This window comes from Felis catus, chromosome B4 (genome assembly GCF_018350175.1).
Source record: "Felis catus isolate Fca126 chromosome B4, F.catus_Fca126_mat1.0, whole genome shotgun sequence".
Classification (NCBI taxonomy): Eukaryota; Metazoa; Chordata; class Mammalia; order Carnivora; family Felidae; genus Felis; species Felis catus.
Window position 1 is genome coordinate 18,333,784 of NC_058374.1, and position 17,132 is coordinate 18,350,915.

Here is a 17,132-nt window from a genome sequence, read left to right on the forward strand (position 1 = left end):
ACAAAGAAACATGTAAGTCATTATGGTTGTACCAAATAGCAACTCTGTAGCCAAGAATTTGCCAGCAGTTCCATTTCAGACCCTATTTTTGAAGATTTTTATATCAAAAGTAAAATACTTGCTTTAGGGTAAAATTGCAATGAGTATTCTCAACCCAGGAGCATGTTGCTTTGCTTCCTATTTTAAGAAAATCTTCCTAAAGTGTCGTCAGTTTTCCCTGAAGACTTTCGTTTATATCTTACCTGATGTGAAGATTCTCAAAATTAAGGTTCAATTTATTAATTATCTAGATTCTAATTATAAAAAAGTGGCAATCTCCTAAACTCAAAATTTTCCTTCTAAGCTGTATGTGAATAATCATCTATGAAAATGGGAAAAAGGGGTAGCATGGATAAATAAAGGACCTAATAAATTCCAAAACTTCATGTCGATTAGTAATTTTCTTCTTTCATTTTCCTTTTATTTTTTTAAATATAATTTATTGTCATGTTCACTAACATACAGTGTATCCAGTGTGCTCTTGGCTTTGGGAGTAGATTCCTGTGATTCGTCACTTACATGAAACACCCAGTGCTCATCCCAACAAGTGCCCTCCTCAATGCCCATCACCCATTTTCCCCGCTTCCCCCACCCCTGCTTCCTTCCACCCTAGTTGTCACCATTTAGTCTTTTCTGTCCTAGATGGTGAGAAACCAGCAGGATGGACTTTTTTTTTAATTCTTTTTGGTTACCATGGAAACACTTGGCATAATACCGAAGCACACAGTCATTGACGAATAAAAAAACCTTAGCAGGCCATATATGACATTGCCTGACATTAGCTCAGAAGAAATATGGTAAAATATGGTAATAAGAAATATGGTGAAAAGCCAAAATAACAACAAAAATTTTGCCATGATTTTTTTCCCAAATAGGGTCTTACACAGAGGAGTCAGACATCAGATGTTTTCTTTTAAGTAATTCTTTTATAGTGCTTGTCCTACTAACCTGAGTCCCAGCATGTTATTTCATCTCTGCTAGTGCCATTATTTTATTTTTTATTATCCATTTCTGTGTTCAATGTATACACAATTTAGTTAGAGCTTTGTGGCCCATGTCTAATGATAAATGGTTTTCACATGTATATACAAATATACAAATTGGAAAACTCGAATTATTTTGCACTTTTTTCTTGTATGTGATGTGGCCAGAAACATACAAGGAAAGAGATTCAGAAAAGTAAAATTTGCCAGGCATAAATCTAAGTTTTATTTCATAGAGTTTAGTTTCAAGGTTATATAAAAACTCCAACAATGATTTAAAAACCTTTTTACGTTGGGGCACCTGGGTGGCTCAGTCAGTTGACCATCAGACTCTTGATATCAGCTCAGGTCATGATCCCAGGGTCATGGAATCAAGCCTCTGAACATGGAGCCTGCTTAAGATTCTCTCTCTCCCTCTGCCCCTCTCCCCCACTTATGCTTTGTGTCTAAAACAAAGACAGCAAAACAAAACAAAACCCTTTTTTATGTTGAATCTATTTCCCTAAGTATTAGCCTAGAAAGTTTGGGATCCTAAAGTGGCTTTCTATGAGCCCCGAAAATTATAGGTTATGTGGTAAAATATTGGTGAGTTGTCTGAATGAGTTTATAGGAGTTTGGCTACCTCAGCTGTTAGTCAACTATAAAATACATGGGAAAAGAGAATTTTATAATGTCTTTCATTTTCTTTGTTTCTGCATTTGTAATTATGGAAATAGTAAATGAAAATAAGTGGGCATCACTAAGAAGAGTAAGGAAAAACAGATACTCTCTGGAAAATTATTAGTAGATAGCAAGAGAATTTTCATAGCTAAATTTAAAAATACATTGAGATACTTGGGATTACTATGTGCTAATTATAAAATGCCATGCGTGAAATTAGCAATTTAGGAAATAGTGAAAATACTACTTAAGATAATGATGATTTATGGCAATAAGTATAGAATAAATGTTTTTTTTTAATTTTTTTTCAACTTTTATTTATTTTTGGGACAGAGAGAGAGAGAGAGAGAGAGAGAGAGAGAGAGAGAGCATGAACGGGGGAGGGGCAGAGAGAGAGGGAGACACAGAATCGGAAGCAGGCTCCAGGCTCTGAGCCATCAGCCCAAAGCCTGACGCGGGGCTCAAACTCACAGACCGCGAGATCGTGACCTGGCTGAAGTCGGATGCTTAACCGACTGCGCCACCCAGGCGCCCCTAGAATAAATGTTTTTATTTGTTTATTGAGGTATAGTACATGTAATTAAAATTCACCTGTTTAGGTGAGCAGCTCTATGAATTTCAGCAAACTTACACACTTGTGTAACCACCACCACAACTAGGACAGTATTTCCATCATCCCCCCAGATTCCCCATTCCTTTTTGTAATTAATGACTTTCCTCCCCACACAGCCCCTGGCAACACTAATCTGATTTCTTTATCCTTAGTTCTTCCTGCTCTACATTGTTGTGTAAATGGTTTCATCAAGCACGTAGCCTTTTGCCTTTGGCTTCTCCCACTTCATATAATGCTTTTGAGATTCACAGCTGTTGTTATATGTACCATTAGTCTGTTTCTTTTTATTGCTGAGTGGAATCCCATTGTAAAGATTTCCCATAAATTGCCTTACTGTTTACCAGTTGAGGGATATTTGGATTGTTTTCAGCTTTTGGAGATTATAAATAAAGCTTCTATAAACTTTGTGAACAGGTTTTTGTTTGGTATGTCTTCATTTCTCTTGGATAAGCAATATTTATGTGTGGGATTGCCACATTATAGGGAAGTGTGTTTAATTTTAAAAGAAACTGAAAAACCATTTTTCAAAGTGGCTGTGCCATTTTAGATTCCCATCAACAATGCGTTGGAGTTCTAGATGCTTCATGTTGGGTGTATGTGTGTGTGTGTGTGTGTGTGTGTGTGTGTGTGTGTGTGTATGTACACACATTTTAATTTCAAAGAAGTCCTTTCAAGTCTTTCTGAAGATGCATTATAGTAAAAATTGATATATTCTTGAATTTTGTGTTCTTTTACAAACACGGGATGGCTAAAGCAGTAGGTGTCAGGGGGAGTTAATGCCATTTTTTTCTTTCTTATAAGTTAATTCACCCACATATATACATATATGTGTCAGTAAATTGAAAATATTATAGTAAGATTATGATTAAATTGTGTGTTACACATATACAATGACAGTAGTTTCCAGATCATTTAAAACGTTTGGTCAGTAATCAGAGATTCCTAAATATAGAGGCAGATGAGTTCAGGCAAGTCTTTAGACACTTATTAATCTTTGGTTATAGTAAAACTAAAAGTTGCAGTGTAGTTGACAAGGCCATTCTGTCTTTAGTTGGAACATCTAGATGTGGCAGCCCATGAAAAGAACTTAGAAGGGCTGGATGACTTTACAAAATTTCCAAGCCAGTGATAGTTCTAATGTAAATAGAATTGGCCTCTACAGATAATTCGGGTCATTTAGACCAAACTGGAATTTTCAGTTGCCCTTTAAGTAATTCAGTAAGGTACTAATGGCACTTAAGAGTGAAATGTGGCTTCTCTGATTTCTAAAATGGCAATACCGCCCTGCATACAATAATGTTTGTGTTTTAATATCCTTCCATTTATTCTGGGAAAAACACCAGAAATGAAAGTGAATTTTCCAGAACAGAGACACTTGGGTTTGTTCTTTTTTTGTGTGACTATTTTCTTAGGACTAGTTTCCTAGGCTAACATGCCAAGCTTTTTGCAAGACCACATTTAATATAGGGCAAAGGTAGAATTAAGCTTGAACATTCGTAACTTTTTCTCAAGATGTGATGTGTTATCAAATAGGCTTTTTTTTTTAAATGGCTGACTTAATTTAATATTCAAAAGAGGCTGGAACTGCAAATATACATACAAACTGAGAGTTTTAGTATTTTGAGTGGAAGCTATTATTTATTCTCAAGAATGCTAACATTTAGAGGGTTCAGAAATTGAATATATTTTGGCAAAAATTATGATTACATTGTGTCTTAGTGCAAGACCCAAGTGTCTTCTGCCTCAAATTATTTTTGTGTCTTCTTATTGGTATCTTATTGGTATCTAAATGTGAGACAAGCACTCTCAAAATGCTTCTCACGTAATATACAATGAACTCCAGAAAAAAGCTTTGTGCAAATAGCATCCATTCAGATGCTGCTGCTTACCTGGTACGGCCCACAATGAGAAAATTTGTAATTTTCACAAATGGCCCATTTAGAAAAAAAAATTTAATGTGCATTTATTTTTGAGAGAGAGAGAGAGAGAGACAGTGTGAGCGGGGGAGGGGCAGACAGAGAGGGAGACATAGAATCCAAAGCACGCTCCAGACTCTGAGCTATCAGCACAGAGCACCAAGGGTGAGGTCGTAACCTGAGCCGAAGTCACAGGCTCAACTGCTCAGTCGACTGAGCCACCTAGGTGCCCCTCAAATGGCCCAGTTTTTAAATTTGTGGCTACATAATGGCAAAAAAAGAAATACTTTGGAACAGTTGAGCCCGTACTCTCATGTGGAGCTATGTATGTGTATATCCCCCAGGTTAGCTTACAGATATTTGTATGTATTAGAATGGTACTTTCCATAAACTTTGAGATTTTGATATCAATTTTCTATCCTTTCTCAATAAGCTATTCTATTCATGAGCAGTATAACAAAGGCAGTGTTTCTTATTATTTACCCAATTTTTCCATTTTCTTGCATTTTCTGAGTCTTTGTTACAATGTCCTATGTTGTATTGCAGTGGGATAGACATACTGGTCCAGGGAATTTGTTAGTAATCAGTCTTTGCATATGCTTTTTTCCTATTGTTTACCCAACTGCAGTCTTTGTTTTTAATAGAACAAAAAATATTTTCTTACAGTGTGTTCTGCTAAATCCTGACTGCTGGTTTTTAGTTTATTAGAATAATTGTATGATTTCGTACTGAGTATTCTTTCTGCATTTTTGTTTTCCTGGCCTGTATTATTCTTTGATTCATGATTGTGGATAGCACTGTCAAATAAATGTTCCTCAGGCAATATTAGGTGGGTTATATTTACCCATTAGTTGGATCCATAAACTTTTCCCACGTTGATTGATTTCCTTACTGACAAATTACGGAGAAAATTCTGGTAGTTCTCAAGAAACACTAGGAAGTTGGGGGAAGATGTCAAGAGGTTTGGGGTCAGTAATTTGATCTTTGAAAACTTTCTCCAAGTGAGACATCAATAAATCATGTGAGATAACTTTGAATAGAAGCACAGAATTTTAAAAAAATGAAATAAAATTTCAGCTTCTACATATAGCATCTGTGAGGAAAAATGAAAACAGAAACGTATATTCATATAACAGTGGAAGAAAAAAGTGTTTTTTAAGTTTGAGTTTGCTTGAAGTTCTTCATTATTAAACTATAGCAGGAGTCCTATTCAGTATGCAACTGAATTTGCATAAGTATTAAAATAATTTATCATGATTAATTCTATTATAGTAAATTTCAGCCCTAATCACAATCTGCCATATACTGTAGTGGTTTGTCAGTATTTCATATTTTACTGGAGTTTTGGTGGAATTGCAGCTCCTGTAACAGCACAGATGTCATCTGAGTTCCCCATGATTAATGTGGTTCTGAAGGAGATCTAATAACCATTAGCCAGTTTCATAAAGTGTTACAGAATAAGGTCAGCGTGGGAAAAATTTTAAAGTCTTAAGAATGTACGTTCTAGCAAGAACCTGTGGCCACAAATTGGATTTCTTGAACAATGAGGAGATTTAACCTTGGAAACAGATGAACTCCTTGGGCAAAGGTGGGAAGAGGAGACTGTGATTTGCCTTCAGATACTTAAAGGATCATGAAAAAATATGGCAAGTCTAGAACTAAAGGTTGAAAGTTATAGGGAAGTAGATATACATTTGATATGTTATAGTTTCAGAAAATCGCCAGAAACACGCTGGGCTTCATGGGTCTAATGGGCCCAAGAAGCAAAGGAGCTTCCTGTTACTGGAAGCATCTAGGTAGAGCCAAGGTGCCTACTAATAGATACTACTGGAATTTTTGTTTTTAGTGGTTCAGAAGAAAATTTTGTTTAAGTAAATTCTGATTATTTTTTCTACCATGAGTTTCCATAAATTAAAATCCTTCACAATATCAACCAATTTCTTATATTTTTCTTAGATTTTGGTGGAGGCTTCAGTAGGAGATGGCTTCACCGGAGACATTGCAATTGATGATTTGTCATTCATGGATTGTACCCTTTACCCTGGTAAGGAAGAATATTTAATTTTTTTAAAGTTTATGTATTTATTTTCAGAGAGAGAGAGAGAGAGAGAGAGAAAGCACGAGTTGGGGAGGGACAGGGAGAGAGGGAGAGAAGGAGTCCTAAGCAGGCTCTGCACTGTCAGCACGGAGCCTGACAGAGGACTCAAACCCATGAACTATGAGATCATGACCTTAGCCAAAGTCGGGTGTTTAACTGAGTCACCTGGGTGCCCCAGGAAGAATATTTTAATATATGAGCATTTTCAAACCTGTTTACTTGAAAAAAAAAACTGTCAAGGAAATCAGTATTTCATTTCTGTAAGTTTTCTAAATATACCCTCACTTCTGTTCTAATCTGTTAACCCTGGGAGAAATTATTGTGAATCTGCTGGTAATTAGTCTTAACGTCTTTGCAAACATAGTACAGAGGTTTGAATCAGCTGCTTATGTCTCATCACATGGAAAACACTAGGAAATCACATCTGAAGCTAAACTATAACATCATTATGTTTGAGGGATTATAATAACCCAAACTGGTTGCCTTATAATTACATTGTTTTGGAGATTGTGTTAATCTCAGTTACCTTCAGAGATGTTTTACTGTCAGGTTACGTGAAATATTCCTAAGGATTGTTGTGAACCACTTCTTCTCTGTATCACACATTTCTTTTATTTAAAAACAAATATATGTTTCCCATATTTATATCTCCATTCTCAACCTTTAACCTGAAATCCATACTTCTATACTACCTACCTACTCGACATCTCAATTGAGATGTTTAGTAGACACCTCAAAGACGATAAAGGAAAATAGCCTAAAACAAGCTATGATAAACTCAAATAAAACTAAAACCAACACCCTGGGCGAAACCCATTCCAGGCCAGTGCATAGTGCTCTAATAGGACTGGGCATCAAGCTCCTGGTGGATAATCCTGGTGCTGAGTTGGAGGCTCTTAAATTGCATGGCAAGAGGGAGCAGTTTCCTTCCTGAAGGGATCAGAAGCATGTTAATTTAAAAATCAGTCGCAATAATCCATGTAGAGAGCACGCTTGAGTGCTGTAAAGTTCACCTTCATCCCTGAGCCATCACTGTAGTGTTATTGGTCAGAAGGGCACCAGCCTCTCCCAGACATCATCGGGGGGCCGATTCCAGTTCTCTTGGTTGTATACATGTGACTCAGCTCTGTTCCTCTATCTCATCATCCTGGCAGGTTTAATGGCTTTAACTACTCTGTGCAGTGGTTTCCACAGAGTTCTGCAGAAAGCCAAATCCTTCCCTGGATAAAGCCAGCAAAAAGGAGATCAGAATTCAACAATTTACCCTCATCTCTCAATGGCTGCAAGTAAATTCTTGACTACTAATTGGCCCCTCGATCCTGCCGTTCTTCCATGCCTCCCTCTCTCAGTAAATGATGGCCTCTTTCTAGTTGCTTACTTTCATTACAAATCTGGCTAGCGACTAGCTTCAAATATATCCAAAGCTGACTACTTCTTAGTACTCTTCCCTTAGTGCCAGCCACCATCGTCTCTGCATGGATTGTTAGATTGTCTTTTAGATGATCTCTGCTTTTACCCCTGAACTGTATAATCGATTCTCAATACAGCAGGCAGAATGATCTTTTTCACACTTAGATAAGACCATGTCATCCTGTCTTCAGAGTCTACTTATGACATCCTATCACCTTCAGAGCAAAAGCCAGACTTCTGCAGTAGCTTCCATGACTGGTCCCCTCATCCCTTCTGGAATTCGCCTTCTACCACTGTGCCTCCACTTGACTTCTCTCCACTACAAGGCCTCTTAGCGAATCCTTCAACACTCTAGTCCGTTGGTGCCTCAGGGCATTTACACCTTCTTTTCCCTCATCCTGGATTGTGCTGCACCCAGATATGCACTTGACTCCCTTCCTTACTTCTTTCTGATCTGCCCCAAAGTTTCTTCTTTAGTAAAGACCTCTCTGAACACTACACTACATTACACACGCATACACAGTTCACAGTCTCTTCCTTGTCTGACATTTTCTCTCTCCTTCCCCTGTGTTATTTTTCTCTATAACACCTATCACCCTTATAGTTTTATTTCTCTTTTCCCCAACAGTGTTAACTGCATGACGGCAGGAATTTTATCTGATCACTGCCTTATCTCCAGAAACTTAAACAGTATCTGGCATGTAATATTACTCAATACACATTTGTTGGATAAATGGGTGGATAGATGGCTTTATCTTTTGAAGTACTTTATATGCCTTTGGTATGTATTTCAGTTTATTATTATTGCTAGAATATTAATTATCTTTATATGCAAGATTCTGTTATATGCCAGATTTGTTGAAAGCCAAAGCTCAGTGGCTTATAACTACAAGCATTTAATTTTCGCTCTCCACTATGTGGGTGGGCATAAAACAATAATGGAAAGAGTATGTGTTTCTTGTCCATAGCTCTTTATAAATCTATAGAGCGAGCTTCAAGCTGTGTATTTCTGTTGCTTGTGTTTATCTGGGACCAAAGCTAAAGGATGAAGGTCTTATCTGACATTTTGTTGTCGAGCAGAAGAGTGGGAAAAAAGGAAGCGCATTTAACGCTTCTGGTGAGACGTGGTATGCATTATATCTGCTCATGTCCAGTGACTGGAGCAAGTCATGTGGGCAAGCCTAACAAGGGGGAAGCATCCTCTACAATAAGAAGCTTGGCAAGGGTGGGGAATACAGACGGTCCTTATGAGAGAGAGAGCGAGAGCGAGAGCTGATAAATGGCACAATAATATAGTTTACCACTCATATGTATCATCTTATATAATCCTCTAACATTTTTAAGAGTCTAGAATCATGTCTAGTCCTTTGCAGGTGAAGAGATATTAAATGTTGGATAGGATTGATGGTTCTGTTATCCCAGTTTTATGGAGCAAGCTGAGAAGGGGATCATCCGCCCAAGGCTACCTAGCTAGAAAGTGGCAAAGTACATCTGCTTCTTTGGACCACAGTGCTAACCACTGGCATACCACACATCAAACACACTAACCTCTAAAGGAAGAGAATACAATTTCTACTTTATAGATACGAACAATTAAACCGCACAAGAGACCTGGATGAAAATACCCAGTTGAGGGAAAGAATGGGAGTTTCACTTAAGTGTGTTTGATTTTAGTGACCAGGGTTTTCCCAAATGGCCTCCAACTCTGAACTTATGGGGCATCACTGTGACCCCCGTGGCAGAGGGGAACATGAAAGAATATAGAAAGGGAAAACAAGTTGCGGTTGATCCTGTTGCTACTCCAGTTATCTTGATAATTAGATTCTGTGACCAATGGTTCCAAAGGAGACGGAGAAGAAGAGCTGCCAGACCTAGGGGCAGAGATGAGAAATATCAGTTACAGACCATGAGTCCTGATTTTCTCGTTCAAGTTTTGGAAGAAAAATATGGACTTTAAAAAGCTGCCTGAACTGTGTGGTTTTAACATTGGCTTCATAGCAAAAGAAACATGGGGTTGAAACCACAAAGCCTGTTGAAGCTATAGGTTTCATAGAGGAATTTGATGTAATCTTGCCATCAGATGAAAATAAAAGCAAAAATTGTCAATAAAAATATTGCTCTTGATGATTACCAGTTTTTTTTTCTCCTGTTAGCTGACATGGGACCAGCACTTATAGATTCACTTACAGACGTTGATTTGTTTTCAATATAAACTGATTATTTATTTACAGCATTTTTCCTCCTTGGCTAATAAAACAAAATAAAGCAAAAACTTATAAAGCACATACACACAGATGCAAAATATTGACCTGATCCCCCAGTGTGTGGATTGGCTCATTGCCTACAACTTTTATTTTATACTCAAAGTGACCATAAGGAGTCACTTAGTTCTTTTTTACCTGTTTCCTCAAAATCAACCTCTTTCCTTCATTCCTTCTTGTTCCTTCTCATGACATCACTGTTCTTTAGCAACCCAGGCTTGAAATTCCACAGCATTCTTTGACATTCCCTTTAAAACTGCTCACTTGCAAATCCTGCTGACCTGTCTCCAAAATATTTCTCCCATCTCTTCTGTTTTTTCCCCTTGTTACCTTGGTTCAGAGCAGCGTTGACTTGAATGGTAAGCTTTTTAACCGCAAACTTTTACTAATTTTACCCCCAAAGTATGTATGCTATAAATTAGCACTTTTCACTTTTTCCCAGAACATCAATTATGTGCTTTTCCAGGTCACCTCTTTCTCCTTTTCTAACTTCTGGTTGTTTCTAACTTAATTTTCAAATCCATTCTCTATTATGGATTGTACCTTCTTCGTTTCAATACTTTGATGAATATAGATTCTTGTTTTAAAACTAATCCAGGAGGATACTGGAGAGAAGACTTTTTAGGCAAGGTTAATCACATTTCTAGGGAAAGTAGACAAACTTAGCCATGCAATAGAATCCTGTGAATTTTTTAGCATCATTGTATGATGATGTCACTCATTTCCAGAGTACGTAATAATGGAGAATGATGGCAAAGTTAAATCCCCTCACTTTGAATCCGATCTTCAGAGTAGATCTCAAGTAAGAATTGTTGCCAGACAACATTCAGATTTAAATATAAGTATCCCAAAGAATTATCTGTTCTGCATTCTTCTTTTGTCCAAACTACATTAGAAAAGCAAGACTAGTGTTCTCTTCAGAAGAACAGATATGACACTTTTCTATCTTGCATCAAGGGTTATTCGTGAGATAATTGGGTTATTTGTAAAACTAAAGCCATAACTACATGGCTTCACAACATACTGCTTACAAACTGGGAAAAACACTGCCCAAACACTTTTCACCCATCCTATTTTAAAAATTTAGACTTCTGCATTATCAGAATTATTACTTGCTACAAATATGAATTATTAGAATGAATATCAGCATCCCAAGATTTTAGTGCTTTATTTCTCTCAGGCAAATTGTTACTAAGTCAGCGACATGTCTTGCAACTGATGATGGCTTAAAACTGAGAAGGTACAGTAACTGTAGGATGCTTCAGCACAATTTTTCTGATGTCTTCTCCCACCCGCTGAATGGTTTTGGTTGTTTTCGTTGTTAAACTGATTGATTTGATTGAATTCTTGGCATCCCTCCTCATTAACCTCAATGTCTCATCAGCTTTATCTATAAGTGCTTGTTGAGGGCTCCTTTCTTTCTGCAAACAGTCATGTTTGTTTCAGTGGGAATGAAAAGGTAAGGGAAAAAGTATGGGTACTTTTGTGTTTACTTTTAAGATCTCACCAGCAGCTTTTTACCTTATAATATTAAGCTGTTTGGTGTGTTTGTTACATTTGCCTCAGAACAATACATTCCATAAAAGCACTGGTGTTAAGGTCTTTCTACCATATTTTTCTGAAGGAAATACAATACATACTCCGAAAAAATACAAATTATTGGAAATATTTACAGTTTGATAAAAGACTTCAAGGCAACATAAAGAAATTTGACACTCATGATTGCAGTCTTAAATATTCTGGTTTTAGCATGTTTGGTGTAGTCTGGCAAAATATAGGAAGTTTATAGGAATATTAGCAATATACAGAAATATATAGAAAATATATAGGAAAAAAGTTGGCCAAAGCCTGTGGTCCATTCAATTTAGTATTTTAATTGTGCTTCTGCAAAATGAAATTGGACAACTAAGTAACTTAACCTATTTTAAAGTTAAAAATTCACAATTTTGTCATCTTTTATTTGAGAGAAATGCTAAATACCAAAAATGGACAAGGCTGTTAAAATACTTAGATTTCAGCTTGAGAATTGTTCAACTACTACTTCAGTCTATTTGTAGTCACTTTGATATACAATATAGTGTCTGTAAAGATGGAAAATACTTTGTACCACCTAGAAAATTTCATTGAATGCATGGGTGAAAGCAACAGTGTTTCTAAAGAGCTGATTTGTCGTTGCAGATGAGAAAAAAGACACCTCCAAAATATGTGGCAAACAGTGTATCACATAGCTGTTATAAATTCTATTCAAAGAATAGCTAACTTTTAGCAAAACCTACTCCTGGAAAGGAGACCTTATACAGACATTCAGTACGTTTATGCTGAATGTAGTTGTTTCGCCTTGTGGGTAGAACTATATTACTGTGTTCAGTGCAAAAGAAAAACAAATACACTTTTACTCTGGAGATATTTCAGATTTTTAAATTTTCTGAAGATTGATCATGTTTAAACCTCAAGTAGACTTTTAGATTTTTTAAATTAAATATATATCTTACCATCAGAAGTCCCAGGAAAACCGTAGACATTGTTACCTGGAGATAGATGAAGATCAACTAGACATATCAGTCAAAAAGTTCACACATTTATGGTACGTTGAAGCTGGCAATAATTTATTAAGGACTAGAAGTGTTAAAATATCGGTTTTATTTTCTTAATTACCAATGTGGGAATGGCTGTAGGGAGTGGAGTCTCATATAAAATAAATGGAAAATCTGTTTTATCAGAAAGATTACATTAGGGTAGCACCAAGTATACTTGCTACAAGCATTCACAGAGCAAGAACTCCAAGTCCCTCTGGAGCCTGAGTCATCTACTTATGAGGACAGGTGCACAGGTGAGTTGGTTTCCCTGTGGCTTAGGGATGTGGAAGAAGATCAGCTCAAACCAGACTAATCTCTGCTTCTTAGTGTAAATTTCAGTCATTTACATTTCACCTTTGCAATTTTGTTTAATATGCAAAGTTTTTTGTGGTATTTTGTTCAAAGACACTGAACTCTATCATTGCCATCAACTCTAGCCTTTTAAGCAATTATAGGTTAAAAATAATTGTCATAAATTTTGCAATGGACTGAATGTTTGTATGCTCCCAGTATTCATATGTTGAAGCCCTCACACCCAATGTGATGGTATTTGGAGGTGGGACCTTTTAGGGGTAATTAGGACTAGAGTAGGTCATGAAAAGTGCTGCCCTCATGGTGGAATTAGTGCTCTTAGTAGAAGAGGAGAGACGTAAGATCTCTCTGTCTCTGTCTCTCTGTCTCTCTCTGCATGAGTATAGAAAGCCATGAAAGGACATACCCAGAATCCGAGAATCAAACCATGCTGTCACCCTGATCTTGGACTTTCAGCCTCCATAACTCTGACAAATAAATTGTTGTTTAAGCCACCCCGTCTACAGTATTCTGTTATAGCAGTCCAAACTAAGATAGGCTTATTGTTCTAGATATGTTTCACTATTAAAATTGTTCCAAATTCATATTTAAAAAATTAACAAAACTATCCATATACTACATGAAGTAATTTCTAGTATCCCCTGAGTTAGAGTATGATACTTTAGGAAATACTGCTTGAGGTCATTGCAGAGTAAAACAAGTTGACTTTCATGGTCTTTAGAGGAAAGTCTGGGCCATCTTCACAGGCCGGAGAATGTGTCAGAAAGCTTGCAGTCCTTTGCATGCCTCAGTTTCCAAACTGAGTCTTGGCCTAACGATGTTTCAGGCCTCTGTTTTTCTTGTGCATGCCAGATGCCAAGGAATCAGGCACACACAACTCCATAGTTATAAACCCCACCGTTTCCAAAGTTTGGCTCAGGAGTAAGAGACACTTCCTCTGTTTACTCTTAAATACAAACATATTGGACTTACTTGGTTTTTAAGATGTACTCATTCTGGCAGAATAACAAGGAGTAATGAGGACAGGACAAAGAATTTCAGGATCTTCCAATTTCTTTTTACAGTACTGGTCCTTTTACCTATCATTTCTGGCTCACTTCTGATAGACTAAATGAGTTGTCTCTGTTTTTCCTGAGCATTGGCTCATCAACCTTCTTTTTCTAAGACATCCACTCATGTTCATGATATCTTCTTAAGGGGAACTATTACCTCATTTAAATTGAAATCAGGCCTAAGGATGCAAATATGGCAACTGGTTTTAATAATATGGCAGACCAGGTGATCTGAACACTACGATACTGTATACATCTAGAAATGTCAAACATGCATTTATTTAAATGTTAAATTGAGCTTAAAAAAGAGAAATCTCCAGATGAGAGGAACCAAATATAGAAAAATAGAACAGGAGACATAATATGACTGTCAAAATTAAGAAAATATAGAATAGATGAGAGGGAGGAAAAGGGTAAAATGAAACCCAAGAGTGAATCCTAATGTCAGTTGTGGAAAGCCAACAATGGATTGCTGAGTTTGCAAGGAAGGCCTGGGCATGCATACCTGTCCTCTTAGTTTCCTCTTTTCTTTTTGGAGCTAGTTAGCTGAAGGGGGCATGAAATCTGCTTCGCTTCTTGCTGTAGTTCTCAATGGTAAGCTTCTGTACAGGAAGAGCTGGAAGTTTTCAGCACAGGTTATAACCTAGCCTGTTTCTTTCATGAGTTTTATACGTTAAAAGACCACTTGTCTACAGGTATAAATCATTTTCATCATTATCAATTTCATTATCAATCATTATCATTCATCAATATCATTACCAATATCATTATCATAACAAGTTGATATTTTGATCTCCCATCTGCTTCAGTCTTAGCTCTTAATTACTGCAAAACAAAACTTGAGCTAAGAAAGAAAGTACTACTTATTGGATTTTCCCCAGATTCCCAATAGCACCTGAATCCCCAGTCCTCTGGGTACTGGATGTTTGATATTGCTCAGGTCTCTGCTCTTTTCTCCAAACCCTGTGCTTTGGTTTATTAGTTCCCTGGGATTAAAGTAAAAGATTCGCTCTTCTCTTCTGTGTCAGAACCACCTGCAAATCATTCTTCACACTAATGCTAGAAAAGTATTTCTTACAGTGGAAATTGTATACCTTGGCATTTCTCTACCAGTTTTTGTATTTATTTCAAGCCCTAAATTGGACCCACTTAGCCCTTTATGATGTGGTAATTGTCTACTGTCTAGTTCCACATCTAGTGACTTTATCTTACGCATTCTTACTCTATCATGAGATGTTCTCTGTGCCAAACTCTCACAGTTTTGTGAAACAAAAAACAACAGGCCACTATATTTTTCTGCCTTCACACAAATCTTGTCTTATCATCCAAAAAGACCTTGTACCTTTTTTCATCTTGGCAGTAACTCATCATCCTTTAAAGCTAAGAACTTTTAACTTAAGCATTACTTTTCTGGAAGTCTTCCATTTGTCCATCTGTTCATTTACTGTGTCATCCATTCATCTATTTTTCCACCTGTCTCTTAACTCATTCTACAGTGATTGTCTACCCACCATGTACTGTGGTTTGGGAATTGTTCTATGAATGCAGGAGTAAAAGGGTAGGTGTCGTTCTTCCCCCATGGCGTCATAATCTTTATCATAAACATATCCCATGGAACCATAATGAAAGATTTACCCGAGTGCCTTATCCACTAGTCAGTAAGTTATTTTACAACTATGATGGCATATTTGGCTTTCAATGCATTGTATCTACATGTCCGTGGCACAGGGTGTTGTTAATAAATGCTGATGGACTAACTTGCTGTGTAAATTCTATAAATGTCTTCTAAGTTCTGTAATGTCATACATTATTATCTTAATTATGTAAATACATACAGGTGACTACTTCTGGTTTAGTTCTCTCTTGCAACTTTGAATCTTGAATATCTGAAGACGTTTGAAACAGGGTGAGGAGATGTTGGATTAATTGTAGCAGGTGGAAGAACAAAGCTTCTTTACCTAGTGGCCTAGAAGGTTTAACCAGGCCTTGACTCTGGTTCCTAATGCTAGCATCTGAGACTCCCTTGGTTCCCAGTGATCCTAGCCCTGTCCTCAAGCCTTCCATTTATTCAGCAAGTTTTGAGTGGTTTTTCTGTAATTTCCATCTGTACCTTCATCTATTTATATCCAGCTATTTGTTATTGCTAAGACCTAGAACTCCAACTTACATGCTTACATAAAGTTCAGCATATCGCCAAAGGCCACCAAACAGTCTTCATAATATTGAATGTGAAACATCTGTAGAAAAGCTTATTGTGTGAAATCTTACATGAAAAACCTGCTAAATGATGCCTGTATGTTATCTCTTATCAAGGTAATTTGCCAGTGGACCTCCCAACTCCACCTGAAATGTCAGCTCCGGTCACATTACCTCCACACAACTGTACAGACAGTGAATTTGTTTGCAGGTCCAGTGGTCACTGTGTTGAAAGAATCCAGAACTGTGATTTTAGATATGACTGTCCTGACCAATCAGATGAAGCATTCTGTGGTAGGTGAATTCCTATTTTGTGTTAAATATAGCCACAAAACAGACAGTACTAGTATAAGCTCTAAGTAGCATGGCCTAGTGTCCTAGTTACAAATTTTCAACCTGGCTTAGAGCAGGTTTTAATACAAAAGCTATTCATATAGGAAATTATAGTAGAAGAATCAGCATGCATTCTTCTGTGCTGCTCAAACAAGAGGTAAGTGTTTTTAAATTGAATTTTTTGGATTCAAAACACTTGTTTTTTTTAATTTTTTAACATTTATTTATTTTTAAGAGAGAGAAAGAGCACAAGTAGGGGAGGAGCAGAGAGAGAGGGAGACACAGAATCCGAAGCAGGCTCCAGGCTCTGAGCTGCCAGCACAGAGCCAGACGTGGGACTCAAACTCACAAACCACGAGATCATGAGCTGACTTGAAGTCGGACGCTCAACCAACTGAGCCACCCAGGCGCCCCAAGATTAAAAACACTCGTTTCATGGACTGTACTCGACTCCAAGACTACAGTTTACTAGTTCTTTTCTATCCATCCCTGTTTGTTTCTCTTCTACTCCTCACACTCGTGAAATGGGAATGTTTAAGGTGCAAGTATTATAAAACCCTCAAATTAGATGAATTTGTCCAAGTTTTCCATTGCCAAAATATAAAATGAATACTATGTTAAATATGTAGAATTCATATGAACCAATACAAATGAACGCTTCAGTACCTGTGTCCCATTGAAAG

General features: G+C 37.1%; 1 protein-coding gene across 1 annotated transcript in view; it reads left to right on the forward strand.

The window, feature by feature from the left end:
* Positions 1-17,132, forward strand: part of MALRD1 (MAM and LDL receptor class A domain containing 1) — a 768,730-nt gene that overhangs the window by 228,690 nt on the left and 522,908 nt on the right. The window contains exons 20-21 of the mRNA XM_045062650.1: positions 6,168-6,255; positions 16,234-16,410. Of these exons, the coding sequence (XP_044918585.1) occupies positions 6,168-6,255; positions 16,234-16,410 (265 nt within the window). The remainder of the gene's footprint in view (positions 1-6,167; positions 6,256-16,233; positions 16,411-17,132) is intronic.